At 44.3% G+C, this 20,309-nt stretch overlaps 1 protein-coding gene across 1 annotated transcript in view; it reads left to right on the forward strand.

Annotated features, from left to right (window-relative positions):
* Positions 1–810: 810 nt before the first annotated feature.
* LOC115096194 (bone morphogenetic protein 2-like) overlaps positions 811–20,309 on the forward strand; it is a 34,942-nt gene continuing 15,443 nt past the window's right edge. Inside the window, exons 1-3 of the mRNA XM_029610705.1 lie at positions 811–1,129; positions 1,523–1,662; positions 1,795–1,911. Coding sequence (XP_029466565.1) covers positions 811–1,129; positions 1,523–1,662; positions 1,795–1,911 — 576 coding nt within the window. The remainder of the gene's footprint in view (positions 1,130–1,522; positions 1,663–1,794; positions 1,912–20,309) is intronic.

Raw genomic sequence — 20,309 nt, forward strand, 5'->3', positions numbered from 1 at the left:
AGTGTTGTGCTCTTTCCGCAATTTATTGTATTACGGAAAAGTAAACCATGTTTAATTTCTATTATTGTGAAGAGTAGGAAAACCACATTTTACAAATTCAGAGAAAACGAGCTGATAATAGTCTCTTCTAAAGTGACAATGTTAGTGATCCTGATAGGCTAAAGAGGAAACCCGTTTTTAGTGCTTACATATACCATAAATAGCCAGCACTGGCAGTAATAGGGACCTTTTTTCAGCGCTGCGTCCTGTATCGCATGTTAGGATGTAACATAGGGGGAAATAGCTTGGAACCAACTGCTCTTTGCTCATGGACAAAATATCTTGCAGATAAGGACCTTATTGCAAAAAAAAAAACAAAAACAAAACCCCAAACTGTGTATTCATGAAAAGGTCAAAAGAAGATGTACGGCCAGGATGACCAGAAGAGTCTAATGGTTCTAAAAAAAGCAATCGCGGTGTCCTCCCCTCCCCAGGAGCCTTAGTTCTGGCCTCAGTCCATTGCAATGTGCTAAGCATGGGGACCTGCAGGCAGAGGAAAGAAATGACAATGGTCTTAACTTAGCCTGGAACAATGCAATCGATGGGTAATGTTTATTCAGCCTTCCTCGTTTATTAGCGTTTTATCCGCTCTGTCAAAATGTCATCAGAACATTAACCGAATAATTAGATTTGCAAGGCATTTAGAGAGCTTGCATAGACGAGTAGCATGGATGGGCTTCTCCATAGCTGGCCCCGGAAGCCTCCGGACCCCCAGGGGCTTGTACGTTCAGGCTTCAGAGTTGCTACTTTGAGCTGCCCTGTGGCGTTAACATGCTGAGGGTGACCTTCCTGACGGGGGCGCTCCTTCTGCTTTCCCACCAGGCCGGCTCCCTCAGGAAGCACCTGGAGGAACCGGGGAGAGGAGCCTCCCAGAGTCAGAAGTCGCTCTCTTCAGCGCTGGTTTCCGAGGCCGTGCAGAGGCTTCAGCGGGTGTTTGCCCTCGGGGAGCCCCCCCATCGTGCCCTGCCCCGCAGGAAGCCCCCCCAGTTCATGGTGGATCTGTTCAACGCGGTGACGACGGACGCGGATGGGATCGCCAAGGCGCCCGGGCTCCTGCAGGGCAACGTGGTGCGCAGTTTCCAAGATAAAGGTAAGGTCAAGTGCCAGCAAAGGCCGACGTCTTTTGCGGCTTTTTCAAATTGTTGTGCCATGTATTTTGAAAAACAATCTTCTGGTGCTTTTCAACTATGTTTACTGTGCTAATTGCCTAAAACAGGTATGTTTTATATACATTTGAGTAGTACAGGGCTATTATTATTGTAACAGGTTTGTGCTCTTTCTAATTGTGCTAAATTATATTCCAGTTTTTAGTTTGTTAATCGAGCAGGCAGGCAGTGTCAATTTAATGTTTAGTTAGAGATTGGCACTAGTTTAGATTCTTGCTTTCTTCCCTGACTAGTCCTGTTTTGGTGAGCTCTCTGAAATGGAGTTGTCGATTACCTTACACTGACTTTCAAATATACTTTTTTTCCCCCCCTCCCAGTTCACTTGGATCAGTCTTATTTTTATTTCAACATATCTTCAGTTGGAAAAAATGAAAAAATACTGAAAGCAGAGTTACGAGTTTTCAAACTGAAACAGAATTCTGGATCGGGGAAGTTCTCCAGACATCACTTTTGCAGAGTAAGTGACACTCTCTTTAGACATCGGTTCGGGGGGGATACCTATGAAATCTGACCTTTAAGGGTCATTTGGTTAATATGCTTTTCTGACACATATTATCCATTGCAAATAACCTACTGTCATCTTTTCAAGGTGGATGTGTATGAGCTGCTGGACAGTGGAGCAAAGCCATGGAGAGGAAACCTGATCGTCTCGAGGCTTTTACCTCTGCACTTGCAAGGGTGGGAGGTGTTCCATGTCACACGGACAGTGAGTTGAAAGGTTTAGATTCCTACCAATGCAGTTTCCTTATTCAGCAGCACAGCCAATAGACAATTTATCTGGCTAATGTTAAGAGAATACATTGTCACAGATATTAGGAGGAATACTGAATTAAGTCCTAATTAGCTGAATAAACGTATAAGGCTAACTTTAGGACTGGTCTACAGCATGACCAGACAACTGGAAACGTTATTTGGCTAACTCTGAATACTGGAGTTAGATGGATAAATTAACCTGGCTAACTTAACTCTGCCCTGGGACTCTACTCCCCTCCCCCCCTTCCCACTTGCCTTCAATTTATCTGCATAACTTTTATCCAGTTAAAGTTAGCTGGATAAATTGGAGCTCTTCAGATTGGTAGGAAATTTAAACTGTCTAAATATTGACCAGCTTGTGTTTAAAATGGAAGAGGTTGTAATGAAACGGAGAAGGGGGGTTGAATATTTCACTGACAGAGGTGTAAACCTCAAAACTCTGTTGTAATCACATTGCTATTTAGATTCTTGAACTCAGACTTGACTACACTCTCTGATGGTCTTATTTCTATCTAGGGTTGCCAACTGCTCGGTTTTGGACCAGGCTGCCAGATTTTCAGATAAGCTGTACAGTACTGGTCAGAAGCACTGACTGGACACTGAAAATCCAGATTTTGCAGGAAGCTGCTTTTCTTTCCCACAGCTTCCTGATCACAGGGAAAGACAAAGCCTGGAGCAGCGCTGTGTCCCTGTCCTCTTGGCTCCTTTCCTGTGTTGTGATTGGATGGGATGGGGAGAAGAGGCAGGGCATAGCACCGCCCTCAGTTCCCAGTGGCTCCACAGATCTCTGCAGCAATGGCCCTCTGGATCCCTCCCCCTCCCTCACTGAGTGCTGGGTCAAAACCCGAGAGAGGGGCTGCAGTGAGCCAGCTGAGGGATACAGGAACAGAGGAGGGGAAGGTGGAGAAAGATACGGCAAGAATCACAGGGTGGGGAAAAGGGAGAGATAGAAGGGACCCAGAAAAAAGGGGAGGGAAAGGAAAATAGATACATGGGGAGCAAGGAAGGGAAGTGAGACAGAGGGAGCATGGAAGGAAGGCAAGTTACAGGGAAGGGGAGATGCACAGTGGGAGCATGAGGGGCGGAGGGAGACATAGAGGGGTGAAGGGAAGGAACAGAAGAAGCACAAAGGAGACAAGGGGACACAGGAGGAAAGGAGATAGAGAAAAAAGGAAGGCATTGGGGAGGAGAGAGAGACACCAGGTAAGAAGAAAAAGAAAGACAAGCATTGGGAGGAGGAGGGAGGGGCTAGAGATGGGCAGCACAAGAGAGGGGTGCATAGAGGATGGAGAGGGCATATTGAGAGGTGGCACAAGAGAGAGAGAGAGATGAAAGTCTGGGAAGATTTTAAAGAAAGGGAGAGTGAACCACCTGTGTCTAAAAGAGGAGGCTATGTGTTTGGGAGGTTGTATATATGTATGTATGATGGAGGAGGCTATGTATATGAAAGAGGAGATTATGTATTTGGGAGTATATTTGTCTGAGAAAGGAGGCTGTGTGGGAGTGTGCATGTGTGTGTGAGAGAGGAGGTTGTGTGTTTGGGAGTATGGGTGTGTATGAGAGAGGAGGCCGTGTGTTTGTGAGTATGTGTATGTACATAAGCGAGGAGGCTGTGTGTTTGGGATAGTGTGTGTGTGTTTAAGAGAGGAAGCTGTGTGCTTATAGGGAAGTATGGAGGTGGATGTGTATATGAAAGGCTTTAGTTGTGATAGAGAGCAAAACTGCATGAGAGAGGCTGTGGTTGATGTGGTTGGGGATATTTGAAATATAAAACAAAGTATATTGAAGGGGGTGCTTGAAAGCCAAGTAATGAGTGGATTGACAACTGACAGTAGTCTGTAACCTCCCACCCCACAAAGTATTAAGTTTATTGAGGTGTCCAGTTATGGTCCATGGAAAAGTTGACCACCCTATTTCTACCTCTCCTTTTTTGTTCAAAGATGTTGAATTTTTTTGTTTTAACATTTGTTTGGAACAACTGAATAGGGATTTCACTTTCCTATGGTACCTGAATGATTTGTGTTAATCATTTATGACATCGCACTTAATTATACTTATACTTATCTTTCCTGACTCTAACTTCACTGCCAATGTTATAGAAAGATAAAATAACAAGAAAGCCAGTTTGTTTACCATAAATGGTGTTTTCACTAGATAGCAGGATGAATTAGCCAAGACATGTTGAGGTGATATCTGGCAGCACTGAATGACCCCTTTCTCTTACCTAATAGAGCTTTATGCTCTACTGAGCAAGTGTGGGAATTCCCATATGGGTGTTGCCTTGTAAGCCCCCTCAGTGAATTTCAGAGCTAATCAAGCTAGGTAGTCAACTTTCCAAGGAGGTGGGTGGGTATTTTACATGGCTAATTCATCCTGCTATCTATAGATAATACTGTTTATGGTAAGCAAACTTGCTTTTTCCTTCAACAAGCAGGCTGAACCAGCCATGGCATGTGAGGAGTCCCAAGCTGAGAGTTGCATTGGAACATTTACTGAGTAAGCAACCAAGACTCCACTATGAAGAGCAGAGTGAGCAGGCTACACAAAACTGCTTGTCTGAATTTACTGCCATTCCTGGAGAGATTTTCCATACAGTAGTGGGTCCTATAAAGATGGGCTCTGACAACCATGTTGCAGCTTTGCAAATGTTTTCGAGAGGTATAGCTTGCAGATGAATCACTGATGTGGACATGGCTCTAACTTGTGGAGCCTTAACCAACCCTGGATTTATCAGTAGACACCCATGTCTGTGCCTAGTGTTGCAAACATTTAGGGACAGCAGTCTAGCTAAGATTTGCTGTGTTCCAGCTCTGCTGAATCTCATTTAGCAGAAAATAATCCTGGCCTTGACTGGAATGTAAACTGTAAGCCTGATAGTTTATAGCAGTGTGCTATGCATGCAGTCTGCTAACTAGCTGGACAGTGTACGATCGGCCACTGGTATGCTTAGTCCAATAGGATTGTAAAAGATTAATAGTTGTGAAGTATGACAATGTGGCAAAGTTTTCCTTTTGTAATAAGCCAGGACTTTTTTTTTTCAACAGACTAAGGAACGAAGGACTTTTTCTCCTTCATGTGCATTTGGACTTAGAAAGAATGTAGGTATCACAAGAATTGAATTATATGAAAAGCTGAAAATAGCTTTGGTAGACACTTCAAATGGATGCAAAATACCACCCTATTGTGGAAGAACTGTATATAAGGCAAATACTGAATTAAGCCTGAAGTTCACTGACTCCTGTAGTAGATGTCACAGCAACGAGGGATACCACTTTCCAGGCTAGAAACGTAAGAGAAACTGGTTAGAAAGGCTGAAACAGTAGTTTCATAAGCTGTGCTGGAATGACATTTAAGTCCCATGGAACAAATGATTCATCGGTGGAGGTTAAATATGCAATAGGAGTTTCATAAACTTAGATACCAATGGGTGAGTGGAGACAGATTTATTGTTGATGAGAATATGGAAAACTGCTATAGCACTGAGATGTATTCTGATTGATGAGATGCTAAGACTGAAATCAGAAAGAGAGAGCAAATAGATCAGCAAATATATGGGAACAAACACAAATGGAACTGATGTGTTGTGAAGAATCCTTTCCAATTAAAAGCATAGTATCTTCTAGTTGAGGATTTTGTAGCAAAATTAATATGTTCTTACTCTCCTTGGATAAGGAGGGATCTTTTATTACTGAGCATTCAACAACAAGTTGAATGATGGAAGGTTCAGAAGAAAAAGACTTCCATCTTCTCAAGTAAACAGTACTAGGTCTGAATTGAGATGGATCAGAAGACTACTGAATAGCTGTATGAGATGCCCACAGCAAACTTGACTGGGCCATGCTAGAATCATGAAGATTAGATGAGCCAAGTCTTGGAGTACCTCTTTGTATTATTCATTATCAGTATAATTGGTAGGAAAGTATACATGAAATCTGTACTGCGAATGAGTTGAAAAACTTTCTTAACAGATCTGTTTGCTTAGAATAATGGAGCAAAAACTGGCCTGCTTCCTGCTCTCTTCCATTGGAAAAAGTTCAATTGTTGGAATGTCCCAGAGGCTGAATAGCTTGTCAGCCATTGATTTCCACTCATGGGGTGGAAGAACTTTGTTACGGTGATCTGCTAATATGTTGGCGATCCTGGAAGGTATATGGCTTGCACACCATCTTGATACTTTCATGCCATTCTCACACCTCTATTGCTTCCTTGTAAAGAGTCCATGACCCTGTGTCCCCTTGCTTGTTCACATAGTACATAATTACTTAGTTGTTGGTTTAGATGAAGATTCTCCTCCCATGGAGATGGTGTGTGACAGTTGCTAGGGCATACCTGAGCATGCTCAACTCTAAAAGATTGATTGGAAAATGATTCTCTATTGGAGACTGAAGTCCTAGAGTTTGATAGGGCCCCATCTGAGCATCTCATCCATCATCTGACACTGTTACATGGTGAAGGAATGATCAAAGTGGTGCGCCTCCTTGAAATATGAGAGAATCCAGTCATGAGCACAATTCCTTTTTATGTAATTCAAAATTTATCCATTGGTTCCTAAGGATTGGGATAGTTGGGAGCAAAGTCTCCATTGTCGAATGTTTAGTGGAAACACATGGATCGATGCCAGCCTATGACCTAAAACAAGTAGTATTTCTTTGATGGATGCCAGACCTGTGTTCAATAGCCTGTAAATGAGTGATCTGAGAGTGTTCACTCAATATGACAGAAGAATATTCCTCTCTTGTAAAAAATCTATCCAAGAGACCATGGATTGGTTGGTTGGGAAGGACCAGAGTAGATTTCTTAAATTAATCTGAAACTCAAAGTCTGTAGTAGTTGTATTGATTTCTGCAGGGAGGTTAATACCCCTTCCTGATAGTCTGCCATGAACAGCTGAAGGTCCAGATATGAAAAAAATTGGATGCTTTGAGGTGTAGTTGTGCTGCTACTACTGCTAGGCACTTGGTGAAGTGGGCATAAGGAGAGTACTTTATACTGATAGTGGAAAGAAGCTACCATGACGTGGTAGGGAGTCAGTGGGAGGGTTGGATAGGGATATGCACATAAGCTTCTTTCAGGCTGAGAACACACATCAATTCCCATTTTTGGATCAAAGGAAGGATAATGTTGAAGGAAGTCATTTCAAATGTCTTTCAGAATAAATGTTTTTTCAGCTTTCTTAAAACCAAGATTGAATCTCAGCACTTGTCTCTGCTCTGCGCAGAAGTTTCTCCCTGATATGTTCCTTGCTGTTTAACAAGCAGCTCAAGTTTTCATTACAGTTTCCAGCCAAACTTAAAGTTTGGCATGAGGGTCATATAACATTTTTTTGACTCACCAGCAGATGCCCAAATATTTGTGGATGCTATGACGAAGAGATGATCTGCTTTAGGGATGTGAATCGTGTCCTCGATCGTCTTAACGATCGATTTCGGCTGGGAGGGGGAGGGAATCGTATTGTTGCCGTTTGGGGGGGTAAAATATCGTGAAAAATCGTGAAAAATCGTTAAAAAATCGAAAAATCGAAAAATCGAAAAACCGGCACATTAAAACCCCCTAAAACCCACCCCCGACCCTTTAAATTAAATCCCCCACCCCCAAATAACTTAAATAACCTGCGGGTCCAGCGGCGGTCCGGAACGGCAGCGGTCCGGAACGGACTCCTGCTCCTGCATCTTGTCGTCTTCGGCCGGCGCCATTTTCCAAAATGGCGCCAAAAAATGGCGGCGGCCATAGACGAAAAAGATTGGACGGCAGGAGGTCCTTCCGGACCCCCGCTGGACTTTTGGCAAGTCTCGTGGGGGTCAGGAGGCCCCCCACAAGCTGGCCAAAAGTTCCTGGAGGTCCAGCGGGGGTCAGGGAGCGATTTCCCGCCGCGAATCGTTTTCGTACGGAAAATGGCGCCGGCCATACGCGTATGGCCGGCGCCATTTTCCGTACGGAAAATGGCGCCGGCAGGAGATCGACTGCAGGAGGTCGTTCAGCGAGGCGCCGGAACCCTCGCTGAACGACCTCCTGCAGTCGATCTCCTGCCGGCGCCATTTTCCGTACGAAAACGATTCGCGGCGGGAAATCGCTCCCTGACCCCCGCTGGACCTCCAGGAACTTTTGGCCAGCTTGTGGGGGGCCTCCTGACCACCACGAGACTTGCCAAAAGTCCAGCGGGGGTCCGGAAGGACCTCCTGCCGTCCAATCTTTTTCGTCTATGGCCGCCGCCATTTTTCGGCGCCATTTTGGAAAATGGCGCCGGCCGAAGACGACAAGATGCAGGAGCAGGAGCCCGTTCCGGACCGCTGCCGTTCCGGACCGCCGCTGGACCCGCAGGTTATTTAAGTTATTTGGGGGGGGTTCGGGAGGGTGGGGGATTTAATTTAAAGGGTCGGGGGTGGGTTTTAGGGGGTTTTAGTGTGCCGGCTCACGATTCTAACGATTTATAACGATAAATCGTTAGAATCTGTATTGTATTGTGTTCCATAACGGTTTAAGACGATATTAAAATTATCGGACGATAATTTTAATCGTCCTAAAACGATTCACATCCCTAATCTGCTTTATAAGGTCAGCTTGTTCTCTGGTTCAGTACAGAAAGGGATACAGCTCCATGAACGCAGCAGGGTTCTGTACTCCCACCCCCAATTTGGTTCTGATTCTCTGTAGTGCTATTTAGGTGGTTGCCTTCGTTTTGAGTACAGCATTTCTGGACATTGGGACATGGAAGAGGACCTGAGCGATGACTTTTACTGGATGTCTGCAAGTTGAACCTTAATACTGTTCCAGCCTGGATTTGATTTTTCTACTGGACCATTTTACTTTGAGGTTTTTGTTTCCAGAAGTTCTTTATGGCAGAAGGCCAGGAATTCTTTAGGTTTTTAATTTAATCTACAGCTCCATATTAGGGGCAATGGCTGCTGTTCATACGGAACTTGGGCATATGAGGAGAGAGATGATGTTATGATTTGTGAAGGAGAGCATGGCACCTGACCACACAATTAGCATGACCCTTTTCCCTTGTTTTGAAAGGGAAGAAAATTGGACTTGGGGAAGGTAGGGGAGGGGTTCAGGCTATGTGGGATTGGCGATAGAATGGAATCATGATGGGGAAGGAGAGCTTAGGAATACAGGGACAAGGTTACTTAGTAGGAAGGGACATCCAGTGAATATTTCTTTGTATCTGTTATATTGCTCTGTTATGGTCTTTCTTTCATGCACGCGAGGGCATTACAGATAAGGCTGGTTTCCCTCTCCTGCCTCTAATGTCTCTATGGCTCAGATGTCAATGGGGTGCTAAACTGGGGGCCCCTTATTCAATCAGGTCTGTTTATTTCATATGTGGGGAATCTAATATATCTGAGTGATTATGAATAAATTGATATCTTGGACTGCTAATGGTTTGGGCTCTCCCATGAAAAGGAAAAAAGTTTTGCAACATTTAAAGAGATGTCAAGCTTCTATTGCCTGTATACAAGAAACTCGCCTATCTGAAGGGAAGAGTAGGAAACTTACTAGAGAGTGGGTGAGCTCTTGTGTTTTCTCTGTGGCTAAAGGCAAAAAAGCGGGAGTTGCCATCCTAATCAGTAAGACAGTCAACTTTACGATTCATGGAGCATTTCTGACCCTGAGGATAGATTTATTATTCTCATTGGGCAGCAGAATGGGAGAGAGATGACTATCTGTAATTTGTATGCACCAAATGAGTATTGCCATAGATTTTTTATAAATGTCCCAAATTTACTGCTGGGTAATTTGCAGGGTATATTATTTTTGGCAGGAGATTTTAACTGTACCCATGACCCTTCTATAGATAAGTGCCCTCCAGTTATGAAAAGAGGTAACATGAAAGAGAAGGGGATAGCATTTCTCTGTCATCATTTAGGTGTATAGATGTCTGGAGAACTCTACATCCCGAAGAGAAAGATTACATGCACGTTATCTAGAGCTCATACATCCTTATCACGGATAGATTATTATATTAGTCTCTCAAGTACATTTTGCTTCTATATCCCAGGCATAAATTTGGTCTCAAGTGATATCAGACCAGCCCCCAGTCTGGGTGGCTATTAATTTTTTCAGTAGGCAAGCAGGAGATAGACTGTGGCGATTTCCAAGTTATTTGAAAGGTGACTTGAATTTTCAAAAATTCCTGAGACAAATGGGCAGAGTTTGTAGTTCATAATCAACAGCATATGATTATGCCCTAATTATTTTAGGAAACTAGTAAGGTGGTCCTTAGAGGGGACATCATTGCTTATTTAATTGCCAGAAACAAGTGTATGAATAAAAGTATTCTACAGCTGGAAGCCCAATAGAAATTGGTTAAGGTGGATATGGTCAGAGATCTGACTGAAGCACATATAGCTGCTTATTACATTATTCTAGAAAGACTCAATGGGCTCCTTAATGTCAGGGCCCAGTACTCACTTCAGATAGATGATCATCATTTCTTTAAATATGGGAATAAGGCATGGAAACATTTGGCCAATGTAATCTGCATTGCTAAAGGGAACACATTTATAGATCATATGAAAAACCAGGGTAAGATGGTTTCTAAAAAAGTGGAAATTTGTAAGGTTTTTCAGATTTTTTATGAATCCTTATTACATAGAGGATGCCCCGGCAGGGAGTAAAGAGGAAGAAGAATTTTTTTTTAACAACCTCTCCATGCCGCAGTTCTCTGAGGCTCAGCTGGAATTTCTTAACAGGCTGATACAAACTTTTGAAGTTTTACAGGTTATTGGCTCCAACAAATCAGGGAAGTTTCCTGGCCCAGATGGTTTTTTATATGACTTTTATAAAAATTTTAAAATCACACTTGCTTGTACCCTTAACATATGTCTATGTGGATGCATTGGGTAATAATTAATTCCCAGCAGAATTTAATAAGGCACATGTTATTGTTCTCCCCAAACTGGGGAAGGGACCCTCTTTTACCGTCCTCGTATAGGCCTATCTCACTTTTGAACTGTGATCTTAAGATACAGGTCAAAGTGTTAGCGGATAGACTTAGATCCCTATTGCCCCTTCATATTTCTAAAAACCAAGTAAGTTTTGTCAAAGGCAGGAAGGCTAGTTCCCATAATATTAAGCTCCTTACTGCCATGAGGATTTGTCAGACCCCAAAAATCCCAGCGCTAGCCATTGGATTTGATTCGAAGAAGGTATTTGACAGAGTACCCTGGTCTTATCTCTTCTCAGTTTTACAGAGGTATGGGTTTGGGGGTAATAATCTCACCCATATTTCTTTGCTTTACCATAATCCGATTTCTTCCATTATTGCCAATGGGTATAAATCAGGAGATGTTTGAATATAGAGAGGAGTAAGACAAGGCTGCCTACTCTCACCCCTTACTCTATATAATATCTATTGATCCCCTCCTGAGGAAAACAGAGTTGGAGCCGGGTATGGTGGGGTTTCAGAGTGCTGGAAAAGTCTTTAAGGAAGCTGCATTTGTGGATGATGTCCTCATTTTTCTCACAAGTCCGGCATCATCTCTTGAGGTTTTATTATCCCTTCAGATAAGATTTGGGAGGTTCGCCAGCTTAAAGATTAGTCTAGATAAATTGGAAGCAATAGATGTAGGAGGGAATGTTTGGCCTTACTGGGTGGGAACTTAGGCATAAAAATACCAATTGCTCTGGATTCTAACTATATGGCCAATGTTTGACCTTTGATGACTAGTATGCTGGACTCTCTTGAACGCTGGAGAACATTGCCTATATTTTTGTTGGGGAAGATACAACTCTTTAAGATGGTGATTCTTCCCAAATGGCTATATGTCCTTCAGATGGCGCCTATCTGGATAACTTTAACAAGATCATAAGGTCATAAACAAAGCCCTCTGGGTATTCCTCTAGAATGGGAAAAAAGCCAGGATACCAATGGGTGTGTTGGTAATGCCTTTAGAACAAGGTGGCCTGGGATGCCCACATTTATTGATGTATAATTTAGCCTGCGTTTTAAGGTATATAAGGGACTGGCTTTTTGGCACTTATTACACCTCTTCTGAATACTTGTTATATTGGTACAAGGTGTATTCTTTGAATCCATTACTTCACATTGGACAAAACTTTTAAAGACTGTGGTACTGGTACGTTCTGCAGGTACTGGTATGTACCTGCAGAATGGCCTGGTTACAATTGTGTAGGTTAGTGCATCATCCGGGGACATTGACCTCTTTAATAATGGACTTTTCCAGCCGGGTACAGGGGAATGAGTGTTCCACAGATGGCACAAACAGAGGCTTACCAATATATATCAAGTGTTTTCATTATCCTCTGGTTCTCTTTTTAGTTATCAAGAGTTACAAGAGCAATTCTCATTTCCACATAGGGACTTTTTTGCATTTCTCCAATTGAGGCACATTATTAAGGAATTTCAGACTTATTTTCAGGAGTCATCTTCCTCTAAATTAATATGGGAGATAGTGCAAGGTGGAATGCAGCAGTGTCCTTCGTTAGCCCAATTTTTCTGGCTCCTAAGCACTGTGGGAGGTACGAACTCTCTCCACAGATTATACATGAAATGGCAAGAGTGATTGGATTTCTGCCTCTCTTTCCAAGATTTTAAGGCTAGATTTCTGGGTGTAAAAGATCTCACAGTTAATGTCATCTTGCGGGAAATGCAATATAAGTTTTTAAGGCAAACTTATCTTTCCCCACTGCGAGCATTTCAGATGCAGGTTAGCACCTCAAATTTGTGCTCCAAATGCCAGCAAGATACTGAAACATACTGTAATTGTTTTTGGGACTGTCCTGTAACACAAGCATATTGGGAGCAAATTAGATATAGATGTGCAAACCTTCTTGGAATAGGTATACCTCTGGATCCGTGCCTTTGGCTATTTGGAATTGATTTGCGGACAGTCTCATGCTGGAAAGAAGGGAATCTATTATTTATAACCAAGGCTGGTCTTGTAGGGAAAAAGTAATATTGGTGGTTTGGGTGGGGGACCAAGGGCCGAATATTGGTTTCACAGATTGTTGAAATTATTCTCTCATGAGTACCTTATCGCTAGGACTGGTTCTCAGAAGCGTTTTGATGGGATGCTGAAAGTTTGGTCCAGACTGTTGGACTATCTCGCCCCACTGACATAGAAAGTTGAGCCTCTTATATCACTTTCAACATATTCCCTACTGGACATCTCAGCTGACGGGGTGTGCAGTGGAAGCTTGGTGCCCCCTTCTCGGTCTTGGTTTTTTTTATTTGTTTTGTCCTAGGGCTCCTAAGTGGGGAACAGTGTCAATGTCATGTCAATTGTAGTTCTTTCGCTGGCAATTTCATGGTCATTGATGTCCCTTGTTGACTTTCAGCACTATCCCATATCTTCAAGGACATCATCTGCTAACTCTACAGGAGGGGAGAGGGGAATAGAGAAGGAGGGGGGGTTATGAGAAGTCTTTTTAGAGTGCAACAGTAATTGTGGAGGGATGCCATGTGCATGAGGGTGATATGTTTTATTTTGAATGTACCATTCTGAAAGTTTGAATAGGTAAGGCCACGATCTTACAAAATTGTACCACATATCTAATATTTATGGGTTTCATTCTCATCCCCACTAAACTATTATACGGGAACATGTTGTTGAATTGTTCGTGTTTCAAAACTGAATAAAAAGTTTAAATTAAAAAAAAACCAAAACTCATCATGAAACAAACATTAAAGCATTTTTAAATAAAAAAAAAAAAGGAGATAGTGGGACTCATTTGGAAGGAGATTTACTATCCCGGGCAGTGGTGATAGATAATTACCTCCCTATACTTAGCTACTACAAAGTATAGTATCTATTAGGGAAAATCATCACCTATTTAGACTCAAAAAGGCCTGGGACAGAGTCAGAGGGCTGCAGGAAAGAATTTCTGTGGAGTCGTCTTTGGGATCTAATCGCTGTCCTTGGCCAACCCATTGGTTTGAGCAGACTTTCAAATGCCCCTATCTGATGAAATGCTGTGTGTTGGACATTGCTATGATGCTGGACCTTGCTCTGCATTGGAGATAGGAAACTGCATCATTTCATTGTGCTTAATTAGATCAGTGGTGCTGGAGGCCCAAACTACATCAGAGGCACCAGAGGTTCGAATTGCATTACCCGCACTGGGGGTCATCCATGGTGCCAGAAGGTTGGATTTTCGTTAATGGTGCTGGTGCACTGTGATTATGTCAGTGGTGCCAGTATACTGGGATTGTGTCAGCAATACTGGTGCAGTGGGATGGCTTCAGCAATGTAGGCGCATGGGATTGCATCATCAGCACTAGTGTGCCTAGATTGTACTAGCAGTACTAGTGCACCAGGATTGTAGTGGCAGTTCCGGAGCACCAGAAATGTATCAGTGGTGCCAGTGCTGAGATCTCAGCTGGAATGCTGGGTTTGCATCAGCAATGCAGAAGCTCAGAATTGCATATGTGGTGCTTGTGTTGGATGGACCCCTGTGCACTGGGTCATATTGCCTGAGTTATCCAAGTGGCATAAATGCTGAATGGCATCGATGGGTCTTGCATGACCACCAAAGCTGGATACTTTGGTTTTGGCAGTTCCAAAGCCAGAGAATGGCTGTAATCCTCAGTGGCCTTGGAGCCTTCTGTAGGAGATTCAGCTGGGGAATGCAACACAGATCCCCCTCAGGCTCTGGTATCCCTTGGTCCAGCATCCTTCTCAATCCTAAAAACTGAAAAGAACTACATCACAGGGGGAGACCAGAGAAGGAATCAAAGATTGTACAATGAACAGAATTTTTTCCTTCCAATAGTTACAAAGGTATGATTTTTTTCTTTTTAACACTAAAAAGCTAACAAGGGAAAGCTGAGGCAGCAAAGCAGAGAAAAACAAAGGAACAGTTCTTAAACCCACTTACTATGGTATTTTTGTTTTTATAATTTTTAAATTAAAACTTAGACATTCTAAGAAAAAACAGAGAGAGAGAGAGAGGTACAGGGCCCATACCAGTGCTTGGATGAAAAAAGACTGAGAGCGCTCACGAGGCAATGCCCATGCAGGAATTCATGCACATACTCAGTAGAGAGAGGGGTCTGTTTGGTGCCACTGGATGATATCACCCCTTATGGTATGGGTAATTTAGTCAAATATCTATTTTTCTCTGCAGAATTTCTCAAATATCTGCTTTTACAATAGCTGCTATTGGATTTTTTTCCTCCATTATTCAACCTGCTAGAGGGAAAAAATCCAATAGCAGCTATTGTAAAAGCAGATATTTGGGAAATTCTGCAGAAAAAAATAGATATTTGACAAATTTTTCACAGCACAGTAAACTTTTGAAGTGCAGAAGACATACCATAGATTGCTAATTTATAGGGATGTGCAGCCAGAAAGTATTCGTTGGATTCGGGATACATATTCGTCGGGGCCCACATACGTTGCATTCGTTCAATGGCGCCCTGATACGTTGATACGTAGGGATGTGAATCGTTTATCTGACGATTGAAAATATCATCCGATATTTTCAATATCGTCTGTATCGGGGGGGGGTCCCCGATAACGATAGGAAACCCCACAATTAATTTAGTGGGTTTTCTTATCATTGGGGGGGGTGGGAAGAAAGGACACAACCTAAAAACACAACCTGACCCTTTAAAATGAGTTTGTTAGTATCCCCCCACCCTCCGGCCCCCCCTCCAAAATTTTTAAATACTGGTGGTCCAGCGGGGGTCCCGGGAGCATTCTCACGTGCTCGGGCCGTCAGCTGCCACTAATCAAAATGGTGCTGATGGCCCTTTGCTCTTACCATGTGACAGAGGCTATCGGTGCTATTGGTCGGCCCCGGTCACATGGTAGGTGCACTGGATGACCCGTGCCATTTTTAAAGATGGCGCCAGCCATCCATTGCTCCTACCATGTGACAGGGACCGGCCAATGGCACGGATACCCTGTTACATGCCAAGGGCAAAGGGCCATCGGCGCCATTTTGTTTACTGGCAGCCGACGGCCCAAGCGCGGGAGAATGCTTCCGGGACCCCCGCTGGACCACCTGGTATTTAAACATTTTGGGGGGGTCCGGAGGGTGGGGGGATACTAACAAACTCATTTGAAAGAGTCGGCTGTATTTTTTGGTTATCGGCTCGGGCGCAGCCGATTTAAAAAAAAAAAACAAAAAACAAAGAAAAAAAAAAAAACCCGATCAGACTGCAAGATAAAAATTTCACAATGTGAATCGGAACCGGAATCCGAACTGATACTGGTTCCGATTCACATCTCTATTGATACGTGCATTCGTTTTCCGGTTCCCATTAAAGTCAATGGGGGAAGTATTTGTAGCCTATTTTTGGCTGCAGAATTGGGGTTTTATTATCAATTTTAATGAAACTTCTGGGGAGCAATCATCAGAACAACAAAACAGCTCCAAGGTACTTAGACTGTGGCAAAGTGGCACCAAAGTGGCATGAATAGCCTAAGGTACTTTAAAGGGGCAAAAGGAATACCAGGAGTGGCAAGAAGAGTGCTTTAATAGAGGCACAAAGCAGCAGCGAGAGTGTCAAAAACACACCACAGCTTCAAAAGAGAGCACCGATAACAGATGCATGAACCTTCGAAGGCAGCACGACAGGCAAAGCGGCAAGACAAGTGGCATTGACATCCTACAGCACAATGAAGGAGGAATATAGCAAGCAGAAAGACTAGCACCAACACACTGAGCAACCATGATAGTGGCCAGAACACCACAAGGAGTTGAATGAGTCATCTGGTGTATGGCAGCAAGGCACAGAGGCAGATGGTAGACACAGGCTGGCTACACCCGGGGAGAATTCTCTTTGCTTTGAGCAGGAAAGGGCTCCCTAGAATGGGGTGTTTCTGTTGGCATCTAGTGAGCTCTCACTGGTCTTTTAAAATCTGGTAGAGTTAGCAGATATACAAATGAGAATTTTCAACGCCGAGGCAGAGGAAGTTAACATGTAAACGGTGGTTCAACATAGGTCAGAGGGTAGATACAGGCTGGCTACACCCGGGGAGAGTTCCCTTTCCTTTGAGCCGGGAAGGGCTCCCTGGAATGGGTTGGCCCCTAGAGTGGAGCACGAGCCTGCAAAGCATGGTGACCTGGAGCAGGGTCTCACTGTGAGCATGGTCTCACTGTGTTGTGTTTGCCACAGTCTAAGTACCTTGGAGATCTTTTCTTGTTCTGAACATGGGTCAACAGGTGGTAAAAGAGAGGCTGCAACAACGGGGAGAGTTCCCATTCCTTTGAGCAGGGAAGGGCTCCCTGGAATGGGTTGGCCCATAGAGTGTATAATGGTATGAATTGTTAGGATTTAAGCATTTGTAAACAGATCATGACTTCATAAGCAAGACTGAGGAAGTTCTCTTCTTTGCCCTGAAACTAAAGAAAACTGTTTGTTTTATTTAAGGATCCATGCTGTGAAGGATTACAAGTTTGAATTGCCAGAGACTGAGGTTTCCCTTTGCAATGAGGGTTCAGCCGTTAGGACTGGACATAAGGCCTGGACGAACAGGCACAGCAGTTGAGGACAGAGATGAATCCCACTTAGGGACATAATGCCTGGACGGACAGGCACAGCAGTTGAGGACATAGGTCAAGCCCATGAAGGGACATAAGGCCTGGATGGAAAGGCACAGCAATAGAGGTCAAACACTTGTAGGAACATAAGGCCTGGACAGACAGGCACAGCAATACAGGACAGAGTCAATCTCACCTAGGAACATAAGGCCTGGACGGACAGGCACAGCAATACAGGACAGAGTCAATCCCACCTAGGGACATAAGGCCTGGACAGACAGGCACAGCAATCAAGGACAGAGTCAATCCCACCTAGGGACATAAGGCCTGGATGGACAGGCACAGCAGTCGAGGACAGAGGTCAAGCCCACATAGGGACATAAGGCCTTGATGGACAGGCACAGCAGTCGAGGACAGAGGTCAAGCCCATGTAGGGACATAAGGTGTGGATGGAAAGGCACAGCAATTTTATTTTTTTTAAATTTATTTATATTCTGCTTTTCATGCTTTTCCAGCACTTCATAGTGGATTACACTCAGGTACTGTAGGTATTTCCCTATCCCCAGAGGGCTTACAATCTAAGTCAAACCCTTGTAGGGACATAAGGTCTGGACGGACAGGCACAGCAATACAGGACAGAGTCAATCCCACCTAGGGACATAAGGCCTGGACGGACAGGTATAGCAGTCGAGGACAGAGATCAAACCCTTGTAGGGACATAAGGCCTAGAAAATTTGGAAACCCAAGCAAAGGCAGGTTTACTTTCAAAAATACTAGCATTTCCATCAACTCTGGTGCCAGCCTTGAGCAGTGAGGGCTCATGATATCCCCTGTCATTGAAAAGACACATTCACTGGGCACACTGGTTGGTGGACATGACAGATATCGCTGAGCGACTTTGGCTAGGTGTGGCCAGACAGTGGACTTGTGTGCCCAATATGCCAGCTGATCTGTCTGCATGTTCTCTGTCGGATCTGAGAGATACCGTGTCACTGGCAGCTGTTCTGGTGTCTCCTTTGCTTGGGTGGACTGAGAGTCACTTATGCCAGCTGCTTTCTCTCTTTCTCTCTCTCCCATTGCACAACAGATGAATCTTTATGGGCATCATGCCTTTGGTGTTCTGAAGTGGAGGAGGAGGTACTATCTGTCGCTGACAGATTGCTACTCCTGCTTGGGCTAGCAGCACAACTCTCTGAAGTGCCCGCTGTTTCTACCTCTGCTTCATGCCTAATCTGTCTCTGACTCTGGCGCTCCTGTTCACGGACTTTTGCTAACAGCAGGTCCTTCACCAGTAAGAGACAATCGTAATGTAGGGCGAGTTTCCCTTTCATACGGGGATCACAGACTGTGGCGAGCATGTATGTGTTCTGATCTGTTAAAGGCCTTAATCTCTCTTCCACCTGCTGCTGCAAAACGTCCAGACAATGCAGCACCTCAACTGTCATTCCCTCTTCCTGTTTAAAGGTCTCCAAATGTTCATCTAGGAGATTAACTATAGGGATGATGTCAGCCAAGGTGGCACTTCTGGAACTCAGCTCCTCCGTGACATCCTTGAAGGGCTGCAGGATTTTTACCAGCTGACTCATGACTAATCAATCATGATGCCCTAGGGGATTCTGCACACCTATGTCCATTGTACCAGAAAGTTCATGAAGGGGTGTCTGCAGCTCCACTAACCTCTTGAGCATCATAAAGGTGGAGTTCCACCGGGTGGCAATGTCTTGAATGAGATGCTTGTGAGGCCATCTCCAAATCAGTTTGCTTTTGTCAGAGAACCTGCCCCGCCTTTGCACTTCTGTGGAAGTGTGCTGCTATGTTCCTGCACTTCTGTATTAACCTATGCAGGTATTCATTCTCTTTGTCATTGGAATCCAATCCCAGAGCTGACTTCACTGCCAGGTGCAGAGTGTGTGCAAAACATCGGATGTTTTTAAAGTGCCCGTCGTTTATTGCCTTAACCATGTTTGCATCATTGTCTGTGACAAAGAACCCTGCCTGAGGATTCTTGTCTCGCTGGTGTAGTTGCCAGCCCCCCAGCACCTGTCTGATGCATGCTAGAATATTGGCTGCGGTATGGGCCTGGTCCGTCAGGTGGGTGTGCAGTAAAGCCCACCTCCACCCTGATACTTGTTCAGTAATAGAGCTGCTGGCTGCCCCTGCCTCAGCCAGGTGCCACCAGTGTGCTATCAGGGAGAGGTAAGAGTGTGCAGCATTCATGGCGGTCCAGATATCGCAGGTGAAATGCACTCTCCCCTCTGCCTTAGCTAGCAGCGCTTGCATGCGACTGCGACACTGCTTGTACAGGCTAGGGATGACCTTTCTGCTAAATGTGGTTCTGGAGGGGACTTTGTAATTTGGAACTATGACCTTCAGAAAATACTTGAAACCCACATTCTCCACCAACTTTAAGGGCTGGTCATCAAGGGCAATCATTTCCCCAATGCTCCTGGTTACAACTTTTGAGGCTGCCTGCCTCCTACCCCGGGATAGCGTTACCGCATTCCACCCAATTTCCTCCATGGTGGGTTGTCGCTTCTGCCACATTTCAGGAGGTTGCTGGCCTGCCACCTGACTGCTAGAAAGGGATGAGGGCATGGGCTGACTCTGCTGCTTTTGAACCACTTTACGCTGCTTGGAAGGGGTCCCCTGACTGGTACTGCCACCATCCCAAGATGGCAGTACTCTTGTTGGGTGTTGCCTCTTCATATGATGTCATGCCAAAATTAGATAGATGTCACATTTGCTTGCCTCTGCTAATATCCCTGCCACAGTAATTACACCGAGCAAAACACGGGTCATCCGTCACTTTAAAGTGGCTCCAGATCGCTGATGTCTTTCGTGATCCTCCCTTCTCTAAAGCCTTGGGGGTGGATGCTGGCACTGTTGCTGAAGTAGTGG

Source organism: Rhinatrema bivittatum, chromosome 7 (assembly GCF_901001135.1).
Source record: "Rhinatrema bivittatum chromosome 7, aRhiBiv1.1, whole genome shotgun sequence".
Classification (NCBI taxonomy): domain Eukaryota; kingdom Metazoa; phylum Chordata; class Amphibia; order Gymnophiona; family Rhinatrematidae; genus Rhinatrema; species Rhinatrema bivittatum.